This window comes from Balaenoptera acutorostrata, chromosome 5, assembly GCF_949987535.1.
Source record: "Balaenoptera acutorostrata chromosome 5, mBalAcu1.1, whole genome shotgun sequence".
NCBI classification, from domain to species: domain Eukaryota; kingdom Metazoa; phylum Chordata; class Mammalia; order Artiodactyla; family Balaenopteridae; genus Balaenoptera; species Balaenoptera acutorostrata.
In genome coordinates this window covers 107,337,846-107,350,878 of record NC_080068.1, presented here as the reverse complement: position 1 = coordinate 107,350,878, position 13,033 = coordinate 107,337,846, and the positions used below count along the sequence as shown (strand labels likewise).

Below are 13,033 nucleotides of genomic sequence, written 5' to 3'. Positions count from 1 at the left end.
ACAGCCTTGCCCCAACGTTCCTCATCAAAGACCATCTACTTCTGTTCATTCAGCGAATGTACTGGCTGCTCCTGACTTATTTCTTAAGAACTCTCTAGTTGGAAGAATCCTTTGCATTACAGAATTTTAAAAACATACCCAATAGTCGAGACAACCATACAGTGAGCCAACATGTGCCCATCGTCAGCTTCAGTAGGTACCAGCTTGTGGGCAATCTTGAGGTAGCTATACATCCCTACCCTGAGTTATTTTAAAGCAAATCCCCAACATTTCATAGAGAAATCAGTGGTGGAGGCTTTCATGAACTGTGTGATGGGATAGCCCACTTCTCCTTGAGCTCTAGGACACTGCTGGCTCTTGCATTCACCTTTGTTTTTTTTTGGTGGGGGGGGGGAGTTTGTTTTTATTTTTGTATTTTTTTAAAATTGAAGTATAGTTGACTTGTTAGTTTCAGGTGTGCAGCACAGTGATTCAGTTATACATACATATATATATCTATTCTTTTTCAGATTCTTTTCCCTTATAAGTTATTACAAAATATTCAGTGTAGTTCCCTGTGCTATACAGTAGGTCCTTGTTGGTTATCTATTTTATATATAGTAATGTGTATCTGCTAATCCCAAATTCCTAATTTATCCCTCCCCGCCTTTCCCCTTTGGCAACCATAAGTTTGTTTTCTACGCCTGTGAGTCTGTTTTGTAAATAAGTTCATTTGTATCCTATTTTAGCTTCCACATATAAGTGACATCACATGGTATTTGTCTTTCTCTGTCTGACTTACTTCACTTAGTATGATAATCTCTAGGTCCATCCATGTTGCTGCAAATGGCATTATTTCATTCTTTTTTATGGCTGAGTAATATCCCATTACATATATACATATATATATATATATACACCGCATCTTCTTCATTCATTCATCTGTCAATGGACATTTAGGTTGCCTCCATGTCTTGGCCTTTGGAATTAAGTATGAATACACAGATGCTTGTCTTGGATTCTGAGTATTTTTTCTCAGCAACACTGGGGTACCATGCAGCCAGGTAAATGGTGCGGCTCACTGCAGCCTCTAGCCCCTCGACAGCGTTCCTTCTCAGCTAGTCTTTAGGGAGACACATAATTGTCAACAATGAAATTTATTCTTTGTAGGTTACAAGCTTTAAAATGAGTAGGGCCATGTTGATAATTTGGCTTTCTTAGGGCAAGCCGTGCTTTTATGAATTGGTTCTACTACCTGGGTAATTGTACTAGGACTTGGCAGCTCTCTTGCCCTCTTTAATGAGGATTCGGTAAGGTGCAAATTATGTGAACACTTCCCACCCAAAGATGCTAATGAATTTGTCACTGCAGTTAACTTGACATTCCTGATTCATTTTCACTCGAGTGAAAGAAACAGCTCCTTGCCTTGAACGGAAGCACCCAACAGCTGGTTATACCATTGGGAGCAGTTACCAGGGAAGTGTTTTGTACCTCTGATTTTTAAATCCTATTTTAATAGGTTGGCACAGACTTATATTTCTGAAATGTGTATCTACCATTTGCTCAGTCACCTATTCATTCCTTCAGGAAGCTTCCATGGTGAATCTACTGTATGCCAAGCAGGGGGCCCAGCCCAAGGATGCAGACAGACTGGGAATGGTAGTGGTGACAGTGGCAGCAACAGAAAAACAGAACCAGTAAGATATGTATGAGGAATTGTGTCGTGTGACTGTGGAGGCTGAGAAGACCCAAAATCTGCTGTCTGCAAGCTGGAGGCCCAGGAAAACCAGTGATGTAATTCAGTCCAGAGGCCTGAGAACCAGGGGAATCCCAGCCCTAGAGCAGGAGAAGATGAGATGAAATGTCGCAGCTCAACAGTGAGGCAGGAAAAAAAAGCGAATTCCTTACTCCTCCACCTTTTATCCTGTTCAGACCCTCAGTGGACTGGGTGCCCACCCACGTTGGGGAGGGTCATCTGCTTTACTGAGCCCACCCATTCAAACGTTAGTCTCACCTGGAAACACCTGCACAGACACACTCAGAAGTGATCTTTAATCTGGGCACCCCGGCCAGTCAAGTTGATAAACAGAATCAACCCGCACACCGAGTTTTCCCTACATTTTACCTCTTGGACTTTACTTGTGCCATTCCTGTCACTAGGACTTCCTAATCTACCATCTCCTCTTGGAAGATTCTGTCTGTTCCACAGTGGTCCCCTTGAATGTTGCTTTCTCCGAGAACTCTTGCCCAATTGTTATTTCTCTCGGGATGCTGAGCTTTCTCTGCACATCTCTGAAAAAGCTGACCTTACCCTTCCTGCATTTTAGTAACGTCGTAGCTGCCTGTTCTCCTGCTTCTTCTGATGGTAGAGATTCCTCTGATTCAAACCAAACTAATATGGAGATGAACATTCAGCCACAGCACAGTCAAGCCGCAGGTGAGTTTGGAGAGTGTGTTAACTAACTCTGCATCTTCTTCATCTAGAGCAGGCTACTTGGATGAAGATCAGATGCGGGTGCTCTTGGAGCGGGCTCAGACAGAAGTCTTTTCTATAAAACAGAAGTTGGACAATGACTTAAAGCAGGAAAAGAAAAAACTCCACCAAAAATTAATAATTAAGAGAAGGCGAGAGATGCTGCAAAAGGTATATAAGGAATTATGCTCCTGATTCTTTACATAACCATTGTGAACACCCACCAAATGCCAGGTTGCATGCCAGGCACTGCCATCAGAGGGCTAGGATCCAAAGGGCAACTGGGCAGGCATCCTGATGAGCCATCTACAGTTGATTGGTAGTGACTTTTTGGAATGCTGTGACAAGATTTCTACAGGTCCTAGCAAAGCTGAGGGTTGCAGTAGGTCAGTAATGTCTGCCAGGGCAAGGGAATAGGAGTGCTGGTTCCAGTGAATAATGACAGATGGGTGCTACAACATTTATGGAGTGTTTAATTGGCACTGTGCTAAGTGTATTATGTTTTTTATTTAATCCTTACATTAACCCTATTAGGTAGATGCTACTGTTTTCTCTTTTTTTAATGAAGAATTTGAGGCTGAGAGGGCTTAAGTGTTGTGGTCTCTTTGGGTTGCTATAACAAAGTACCAGACTGGGTGGCTTATGAAGAACCAAAATTTATATCTCACAGTTCTGGAGGCTGGAAGTCCAAGATCAGGGTTCCAGCAAGGTCGGGTTCTGGTGAAGGCCCTCTTCTGGTTGCAGACAGCTGACTTCTTGCTGATAGAAGTCAGAAGGGTGGAAAGGGGGAGGTAGCTTGGTGGGTGAGTGTGGGGCCTCTTTTATAAGGGCACTAATCCCATTCAGGGGGCTCCACCCTCATGACCTAAGCACCTCCCCAAGGCCCCCTCTCCTAACACCACCATGTCCCATGTTAGGTTTCAACATATGGATGTTGGGGGAACACAAGCATTCAGATCACAGTATTAAGTAATGAGGTCAAGGTCACATGTTTAGTGAGTGGCAGACATGGAATTGAGCCCAGGCCTGTCTGACTTAGAGCCTCAGCCTTGTCCTTGACACGGACCTGCTCAGCTGTTTGTGAACCTCGAGAGGGGAGAGACCAACCGGCAACCACAGAAATGCATCATGTGCTCCCTACCTGCTCTGGTAGCACAGAGAGGAAGTCACCGTCTCCTGGGGAACCCGAGTTCTGGGGGACAAATGAGCATCTGATGCGAGCAAGGCAGGAAGGACACTGCAGGGGATGGGGAGGTGTCTTGTTCAAAGGTGAAGCACTCAGGCAAGGGTGCCCCGCTGTGCTTGGAGCTCGGAGAACATGAGAGCTGGGAGGACAGAGGGCGGGCGCTGGAGGAGGCACGCCCAGGAAGCAGCACCTCGTCAATGAGGGCAGTGTGCCGGGCTGGCAGCTGACCTTCATTCGAGGACAGTGGGGAACACTGAAGGATTTTCAGGAGGAGAAGTGATGCCAAAAACTCGGCCTCTGTGCACCAGTGCTGAATCAAATCTTGGAGACAGAGTTCTGGGTGAAATAGAAAAGAATAGCTTTATTGCTTTGTCAGGCAAAGAAGGACACAGTGGGCTCGTGCCCTGAAAAACTGTGTGTCCCAACCCGGGAGGATTTGGTGGTGAGTTTTGTAGCAGTGGTTCAAGGGCGGACATGCTAAGGATCAGGGTGTGTGCAGTGCCCACAGTTCCTTAATCTGGCCTCAGGTGGTCTCCTGATGAGCAGGTCATTACCTTCTCTGGAATGAAGAATGCTAACATCTTCCATTTGTTGGGGGTTTTAGTTCTGTAAAAGAGCTCAGAGATACTGTTCTGTGTATCCCTTGAGGCGGAACCGGGACCCTGCCCCAAGGCTGCACTATTGTTTCTTGGCTGCTCCTCCCTTGTCTCTGCCTCCCCTCCCTTCCCTGATTAGCAGCTGTTCAAAAGGCTCCCATGCCCAGGAGCCCCACAGGTCCTGCTCAGTTTCAGAAGGAAGATCAGATTTGGGATTTAGGAAGCTCATGTGAGCAGCCTTCGGATAGAGTTGGAGGAGCCCCAGGGTACAGACCAATGGGAGGCTGTAGACCTTGACCAGGTCAAAACTGATGAGAGCATGTCCTGAGCCTGGGAACAAGGACAGATTCAGAGGAGATACTAGATGCATGAGATAACACAGGTGGTTTTCTGGTGCCATTCGGGAGGGAAAGGGAAACAGAATAATTTAATTTGATTGATTAAAAACTCTGCTTTTATTATCAAGTGTTGGGCCAGCATTCTCGCCTGGACCATTGAACTCCACCCCATCTTTAGCATCACCTCATCCATCTCCACTGGCTCAAGGATCAAAGCAATGAGGCCCAAGAACACACTTCTCTGATGGTCTGGCCTGGTTCAAGGCTAGGATCTGGAAGGATGGAAGAACTGCAGATATGTCAGCAGTCTTCCATGAGTACTGTTTCTTACAGCTGCTTTTGAGAAACCTTGTGAGTGGCACAGAGTTAGAACATAGCTCCACAAAGGCAAAGGTTTGTGTCATATCCTCAGCTCTGAGGACACATTGTAGGTGCTCAACCAATATTGTAGAAGGAAGGAATTGACACTCTCTGGTCACCCGGACCCATGAACAAGACGTATTTGCACAAAATAGAACCCAGACTATCCACAGGTGCGCTATTGTTAATAACACCGTGACGTACATCTCTATGCATGTCAGCTTTTTCCCAGCACAGGGCCTTTATGCCTACTGCTCTTTCTCCCAGGAATATCCTTTCCCCCATCTTAACCCAACTGAGATATGACCTCATCCCTCAGGTCTCCCTTGGGTCTCCTTTATTTTTTATTTTCTTAACTTTTAAAAATTGGTAGTAGTGTATTATTACTATAATTACTCTTGGTGGTGATTAGCCTTTGTTTTTGTTTTTTTTCCATTATGTTTTACTACAGGATATTGAATATAGTTCCCTGTGCTATATAATAGGACCTTGTTGTTTATCCATTTGGGTGTCCTTCTTTAAAAGGCCTTCTGTGACCTCCTCATTTAAATTGTCTCTCATGGATCTCAGGGGTGTTTTCTCTTAGGATATCTCAATTTTCAGTTCCTATGTGCCTGGGACTTGGTAATAATAATAGCAGACATTCATTGATGCCAATTCTGCACCAGGCCCTCCTCTAAGAGTTACACATGTCTTCAGCAACTCATTGCATCCTCACAACTACTCTGTGAAGTAGATCCTATTATTATCCCCATTTTACAGATTAGGCAGTAGAGGCTCAGACAGGGCCAGACACTCGTTTTGGGTGGCTCAGCTTGTAAGTGGAGAAGCCAGGATAGGAGCCCAGGTGGTCTGCCTCTTGGGTTTTACCTACTCAATAAATACGTGTTCAATAAATGTTGAACAAATGAAGTTTTCACTACATTTTGGGTTATTTTCTAAAGAATAATTTTGGTTTTTTTGGGAGGGGGGAACAACGATCAAGTTTATTGATTCATTTAAAAACAATGCAACCTCAAACAAAAGAGACACTGCTAAAAGCTCAGTTGGATGAGGCAGATTAAGCCTTTTGCTTAAATTCTCACCATAAATCTTTGAATTATGAAATTTGCCACCCCTTGCCTCTGGAATACTGTGATTAACATAGACAGAGGCAGATTTTGTCTAGTCCAGAAGAAGAGAGCAAGATAGAGAGAATAGAGAGAATATTATATCTGAGTGAAGGAAGAGAAAAAAAGATGTCCTGGATCCTTCTTTGAAACAAATGAGTAAAAGGTGGTCACATGTTACTAAAGATCAATCAGGTTACACACTCTTCTCCTTTGGGGAGGATTTGTTAAGAAGATAAAACCTTAATAGAAATTTCCTCTCTTGTTGTCTAAAGCTTGACTATGGGGAGAAATCAAGAGTCCTTCCAGTTCGGAACACGCTCTTGCAGCATTTCTGTCCTATTAGCCTATTTGCATAAAAATCTTAGTTGGTTTTAGAAGAGCAAAGCATCTATTCAAAGTTTCCATTTCGTGGTTCAATTCTCCTCTGCTGCTACTTTGGCAATCTCCATTGGTCTTTAAATTATGTTACTTTTCTTGTTTTAAAGAATAATTTGCTCAATGTGAGGTGGTTGGGGAAGGGGCTATTGACATTCTGTGCTTCCTGCAACCACCTGTTTTCCCCAAGGGCTGTGCACCCGAGTCCCGCCCCCTGTTAACTGTCTGTTCTGGAACTCCTGCCAGCACAAGGAGCAGCGGAGGGAGCAGCTGTCTGTCGCTGAAGCCTTCGGGGCGGCTGAGGATGCTCGCCAGTACATGGGCCAGTGGCGGAGCCTGGTGGCCGAGCACAGCGCCACCCTGGAGGAGCTGCAGGAGCGCCTGGACCAGGCTGCCCTGGACGAGCTCAGGGCCCTGACCCTCTCACTGTCCGAGAAAGCCACGGAGCAGCTGCGGCGGCTGCAGAACTCGGTGATGACCCAGGAGCTGCTCAAGCGCGGGGTACCCTGGCTCTTCCTGCAGCAGATCCTGGAGGAGCACAGCAGGGACCTGGCCGCCCGGGCCGAGCGGCTCGAGGGCGAGGAGAGGGACAGGGGCCAGGAGGGCATCCAGAGCGTGAGGCAGAGACTGAAGGACGATGCCCTGGAGGCCTCCACGGAGGAGCAGGCGGAGCTGAGACACTGGGAGCACTTGATCTTCATGTGAGTTTTAATCCCTGTGTGTTTTCATCGCCTCCTTTCCTCCCATTGGTGGGGGAGGGATTCCACCGCCTGGTTACGGGGATGGCCAGACACGTGCCATCTGACGCTGGACAGCAGTGTATTAGTCACTTATACCCACAGCCCAGGGAAGACGGGCAGTGCATGTCCCCCAGGGCCACTCGGGGGTTGCAGAGCAAACAACCAGGGCTCGTGGGGGGCAGGCTTGGTATTTGGGTTGGCCAAAAGTTCGGGTTTTTCACGTGAGGGGGGAAACGAACAAACGTTTTGGCCAATGCAAGGGTAACAAGAGGGTGAGGTGCCCCCTGGTTCCTGTGGGAGGATGTGATGGGCTTGTTTGGACAATTACAGGCTGGCAGGGAACTGAAACCCACTGCTCATGAGTAAGCAGGGATTGCGCCTGGTCGCCTTGATGAGAAGTGCTGTGTGAAGAGGGGGCCTTGTCCACAGGAGCAGCGTGGGGAGGGGAACTTGTAGTTAAGCCACATGAGGCCCTCCCTGTGTCAGCAGATGTCGGGGAGCACATGGTAGTGGGCCTTCATTCCAGGCCTTACGGCCCGCTGTACCATCTCTTTATGGGACCCGTTCATTCATTGAATTCAAGAACCATGGAATGACATCCCCTTCTGACTAGGATGCTGTAAGCCATGGCCCGCCAGCAATCCTGGTGTAACAATTATAAAATAATGGATAATTTGCACCACTCATGTTTTTAAAGCCATTGGATGGAGAGCTATGGAAGCAATGAGGACAAGTTAAAATCAAATTCCAGAGGGGCCACTGTTGACAGTCCTTCACTCCCCTGCAGCATTTGCCAGCTTTTTGTGCAGACTGAGATTTGGTGTGGCCCAAAAGGGGCCATCAGTTGTGTGATAGACACCAGCAAAGCTTTGGCAACTGTTTAGGGCTGGCATGTCAGATTGGAAACTGGAGGAGTCTCGAACACGGCCCACATGGGGCTACAGAGAGGAATGAAATGTGGGTAGTGTAGACCAAAATCCTGGGTTTAAATCCCAGCACTGCCACCAACTGTCTGAGTGTAGGCAAGTTACTTAACTTCTCTGAGCCTCATCTTTCTTGCCTGTAGAACGGGGTGACAATGATAAATCATTTACGGTGCTTTCAGCAGCACATGATACTATTGGGTTGTTAGAAGGTGAAGAAAGCATTTTATAAGAAGTCGGGGGGGGTAAATTTTCTAGCTTTGATTCCATGACCCAATGATACTATCAAGGATCCAGCCCTCAACATCCTTCTGCTCCACTGTACTCAGTGTGCTGCTTTGGTCTCTGGGCTCAGCCCCACATGGTTTCAGGATGGCTGCTGCAGCTCCAGGTGTCACATACATCATCTCTTTTTAACATGTGAGGCACTGATTCTTCTGATTCCACTGGGCAGGACTACATCACCAGCCCATGCCTAAACCATTCACCGGCAAGGAGAGTGAAATGGCCATGACTGTCTTAGACCAGAGGGCAGCAGACTTTTTCTATAAAGTGCCAGACTTTTTCTATAAAGCAGACTTTTTGGCTATAACATAGCACTCTTTTCCTTTTAACCAATGGACGCACCCATCAATATTCCCTAAAGGAACCAACCAACCCAGAAAACACTATTGAAGTGAATAAGCAAAACCAAAGCCCTTTGACTATTCTTTCCTTGGTATGGCCACTCCACAGTTCAGTTTGGATCTTAGCCACAATTTCAATTCTGAATTGAATTGAAGCCCTTTTCATTAGAAAAGGTTGCATCGACATAGGATTGTGGAGGGGGTGTTGGGGCTGGGCGTTGGGGGAGGGTAGGGGAAGGCGTCCTTCTCAGTCTATCTGCTCGGTCCATCTGTCCCCCTCTTCTCTTGATCCTGCATGCTGCTCGCTGGACGTCGGTGGTCCTCCCCATCTGCACCGAGGCCTGAGCTCTCCTTGAACCCTTTCAGGGATACCAAATAGCAGAGCATCGTTCTGCAGTGCCCATCCTTCCTTGGTGGCAGTTACATCCCATGGAACAAGGTCTTCCTGGCCTCAAGGATGCAGTGCCTCCTCCTTAAGTGCTCATTCCCAGGGACTGACCTTGCTGCCAGGGAGGAGAGGTCCCAGGTGTTCGCAGAGGGTGAGATTGTCTTGGTTTAGATGAAGTGACCTCTCCCCTCCTTCTCATCTCTCTTTCTTTATGGTTCTGTCCTTGTTTAGTTTGCAATCTTTGTTAGTTTTTGTTTTCTTGAACAAACGAGATGCTGTCTTCTCCAAGCCCATACAAATCAGATCCTTAAATGCCACTTCTTATTCCCACGAATTGTTCTCAGCAGTAATTATTCGGCTCAATCTACATTCGACCAAAGTCCCTTTGCTCGATCCAGCTTGCTTTGGGCTCTTCAAAGTGTATGTATTGGACTTGACATTCCCATTATTGGGTGGTCATCTTCTTTGACTTCACGTGGTTCCATTTTGCAGGGAGTATCATTAAAGCAGCCGCCGATTGAGTCGTCCAACAGGAAAAGAGAAATCTCACTTTGGTATCAGAAAACTCTTTATGATTTTCCTAAGGGTTAAAGGGGGTCAACTAACAATACACACGATCTGAGTCTGCTTATATACTTTGCTTATTTAAGACCCTAAAAGGTTGTAGCCTTTATTTCTGAGGCATTAAGTAGAAATGGCTTTGCACAATAGTTTTGAAACATATTTTTGTAAGCTTCTCAATTTCAAGCAAGAGAGAGTTGCTGTAAACCTGGTCCTATAAAATAAGAATTAATAAGGATGCATATTTTGCCAGGGAAAGTGTCTTTGAGACCTTTTTGCTAAACTCCTGCCTGGATTTTAAATTCCTTCAGGGCAAAGACCCTATCTCCTATATTTCTGTATTATCTTGGTGCCTACCTAGTGGAGGATTAAAGCCAGACCACCCTGGACCAATCTGGTTTGAAGATGGGCAAGAATAAAGACTCAGATTCATTTCAGAGTTGCTTTCACCTTGGAGTCCACGTAAGCAGCAAACACGTGGGGCAAAGATTCTCCACGAGGGAAGGTACAAAGGAACAGCTGCAATTTCCTTATGTGCTTCCGAAAAATTGGTGAGTCCCAGGGAACCCAAGACATGGGCTTGGGGCCTTCAGACCACTTCTGTCTGGGGACCCAAGTCAGCCCTTTCGGTCTTATTCTGTTTCCACGAGAGAACTTTCTAGGTGAGCTGAAGTCCCACAGGCCCACGTGAAGATTTTTTGAGTGATCAATGAACAGACACACGTTGCCCAAAGCAGGACAGAAGAGATGGCCTCCCCCCAGATGCTGTCTCCTGGGTCAGGGAGGGCGTTCTGTCCAGAAGTCCCAGCAGACCTCCTCTTCCATCTCATTGGCCAGACTGGATCCCCAGAGGTGGGAAAGAGAGCTTGTGGCCGTTCTCCCCTGTAGAGTGGCTGTAGGCCTTGCCTGGGAGGAAGAGGGGGGCATTCCTTAATTTCCTCATTTGTAAATTGAGGACTGAGTCGCCAGAGGATTAGTGAGGATGCAGGTAAATGTTTCCTGGGGCTGGCATAATAAAGCACCACAGACCAGGGGCTTTAAAACAACAAAAATGTATTGTCTCCCAGTTCTGGAGGCCAGAAGTCCAAATCAAGGTGTTGGCAGGGTCGTGCTCTGTCTGAAGGCTCCAGGAGAGAATCTGATCCCCGCCTTTCTCTTAGCTTCTGGTGTTGCTACAATACTCAGCCCTTGTTGGCTTATAGACCCATCATCACATGGCCTCCTTGTGTGTGTGTCTTCTCTTCTTTGAAGGACACCAGTCATATTGGATTAAGGGTACACCCTACTGCAATATGACCCCATCTTGACTTACTTCTAAACTGCCTCCGCAAAGGCCCTATTCCAAATATGATCACATTCAGAGGTACCAGGGGTTAGGACTTGAACATATCTTTTGGGAGGACACAGTCAGCCCCTAACAGTAAATCACTCTGCATGGTTTCCAGCACGGAATAGGTTTTCCCTAAATGAGAGCTGTCACTCATCATCCTATAAAGACCCAGCACAAGGCCCCCCTTCCCCATGACCTGCCGAGTTGGGCATCTCTCCTCTGGGCTGCTGGTCCCTACTTACAGTCTGCTGCTGACCAGGCTCGGTGGACAGTTCTTTGTCTTCATGTCTGTTCTAAACGGAGACAGGTTCTCTTCAAGGTCATGAGCGCCGGAACGTCTATTGCCTCCTCACAGACATGCTCACAGGCTTGTCTCATTCAACTCTGAATTCTTAGCCCCGATATGATGTTGTGTCCATCATGACACACATTAGGTGCTCAAGAAATCCTTGTGGAATGAATGCCCAATTAAGGAGATGGTGTTTTTTTTCCAGACGTGGAATTGACTAGTGGAGTTTGAGCTTTGAATTTACACTTTCCCCCCAGCACAACCCGCACTGTCTTCTCTCCACGAGAACATATCACTGTTCTTGCTTTTCCAGGAAGCTCTGGTCCTCTGCCTTCTCCCTGTCCGAAGAGGAGCTGCTTGGGATGAGGCAGGAAGTTCACGGCTGCTTTGCTCAGATGGACAGGAGCTTGGCCCTTCCCAAAATCCGGGCCCGAGTCCTGCTGCAGCAATTTCAAACCGCGTGGCGAGAAGCAGAGTTCCTGAAATTGGACCAGGCGCTGGCCGCCCCTGAGCTGCAGGTAGGATGGGCATCTCGGGGCCTTGTGGGTGCAGAAGCGGGGCCTCCTCTGGCGGTTGATACTGTAGGATCTGGCTCCGTCACCCACCCTCAGCTCATCTCCCACCCTCTCCTCTCTGGCCCTGTTGGCATCAGCTGTTCCTGGAAGCACCTTAAGTTCTGTGGTGGACACACTGGTACCTGGGCTTTGCACTGTCCACCAGTGGCCCTGAGTCTCTGCCACTCACGGCTCACAGCTGCGCCCCTCTCCTGAGCATTCCCCTCAGCGATGGGAGCCACCTGCCCTGAAAGGTGACTCTTCCTCCTGCCCCCTCCCTTGGCCACAGCCAGTGACCCACTCAGAGTACTTCTGCATGTGGCACAAGGAGGGTGCTCAGCTCAGGTGGGAAAGGGCATCTCTCACCCGGGGCCTCGTAGGGTGATGAGTGACAGATGCCTGTGGTGAGCACGTTTTATGTGCCACAGAGGAGGCAACTCTTGGGTGCAGGGTTTACTCTGGAGCCCCTTATGGACCAGTCAAGGCCAGATCCTACCTGCGACCTCCACCGTGCGTGGCCCTTTCCCCCTCCTGTCCTGGTTCCCTCACCCCCCATGCCTTGCTCAGAGGTCCTCTCTCAGGAAACTGCATGCACCCCAGTCCCTGTCTCTGGCTCTGCCTCTGGGGAATCCCACCTGAGACAAGGCCTTTGACCTTGCTGTTTCCTCTGCCCAGAACATCACAGGGCCAGCTCCTTATGGTCTCTTCACATCTCAGTTCAAATGTCACCTGCACAGAGGTCTTCCCTGGGCACTATCCAAGATCGCCACTTTCCCAGGCATCCTTTATCACATGCTGTGTTCCCGCTTCTTCAGAGAATTGATTGCTATCTGCAATGTCCTGGTTTCTCGACTTACTCACGGTCTGTGCTCCCACTACCAACAAGCTCCCTGTTTGTAGTTCCCGTTCAGCACTCCATCCCAGCACCTAGAAGGTGCCTGGTGCATAATAAGTGTGCAATAAATTTTATTGACTGAACCAACCAACCACCAGATGTGGGCGGAATGCGGGGACTTCCCTTGAGTTGATATTATGTTGAGACTGAAAACATTTCAAATCACTTACACTTCCAGTAGCTCATCTGTGGTTCACAACAGGGCCAGGAGGTAGATATTTTGTCCCCATTCTACATATGAAAGCACCGACCAGCAGAGGAAAAGTGAATTGACCGACGTAGCAGGAAGTGGAAGGACTGGTCTTGGA

The 13,033-nt window shown here is 47.7% G+C and overlaps 1 protein-coding gene across 2 annotated transcripts in view; it reads left to right on the top strand.

Annotated features, from left to right (window-relative positions):
* Nucleotides 1-13,033, top strand: part of EVC2 (EvC ciliary complex subunit 2) — a 143,901-nt gene that overhangs the window by 84,193 nt on the left and 46,675 nt on the right. For both annotated transcript variants that reach the window (XM_057546799.1, XM_057546800.1), the window contains exons 13-15: nt 2,464-2,623; nt 6,666-7,120; nt 11,590-11,794. In XM_057546799.1, the coding sequence (XP_057402782.1) occupies nt 2,464-2,623; nt 6,666-7,120; nt 11,590-11,794 (820 nt within the window). The remainder of the gene's footprint in view (nt 1-2,463; nt 2,624-6,665; nt 7,121-11,589; nt 11,795-13,033) is intronic.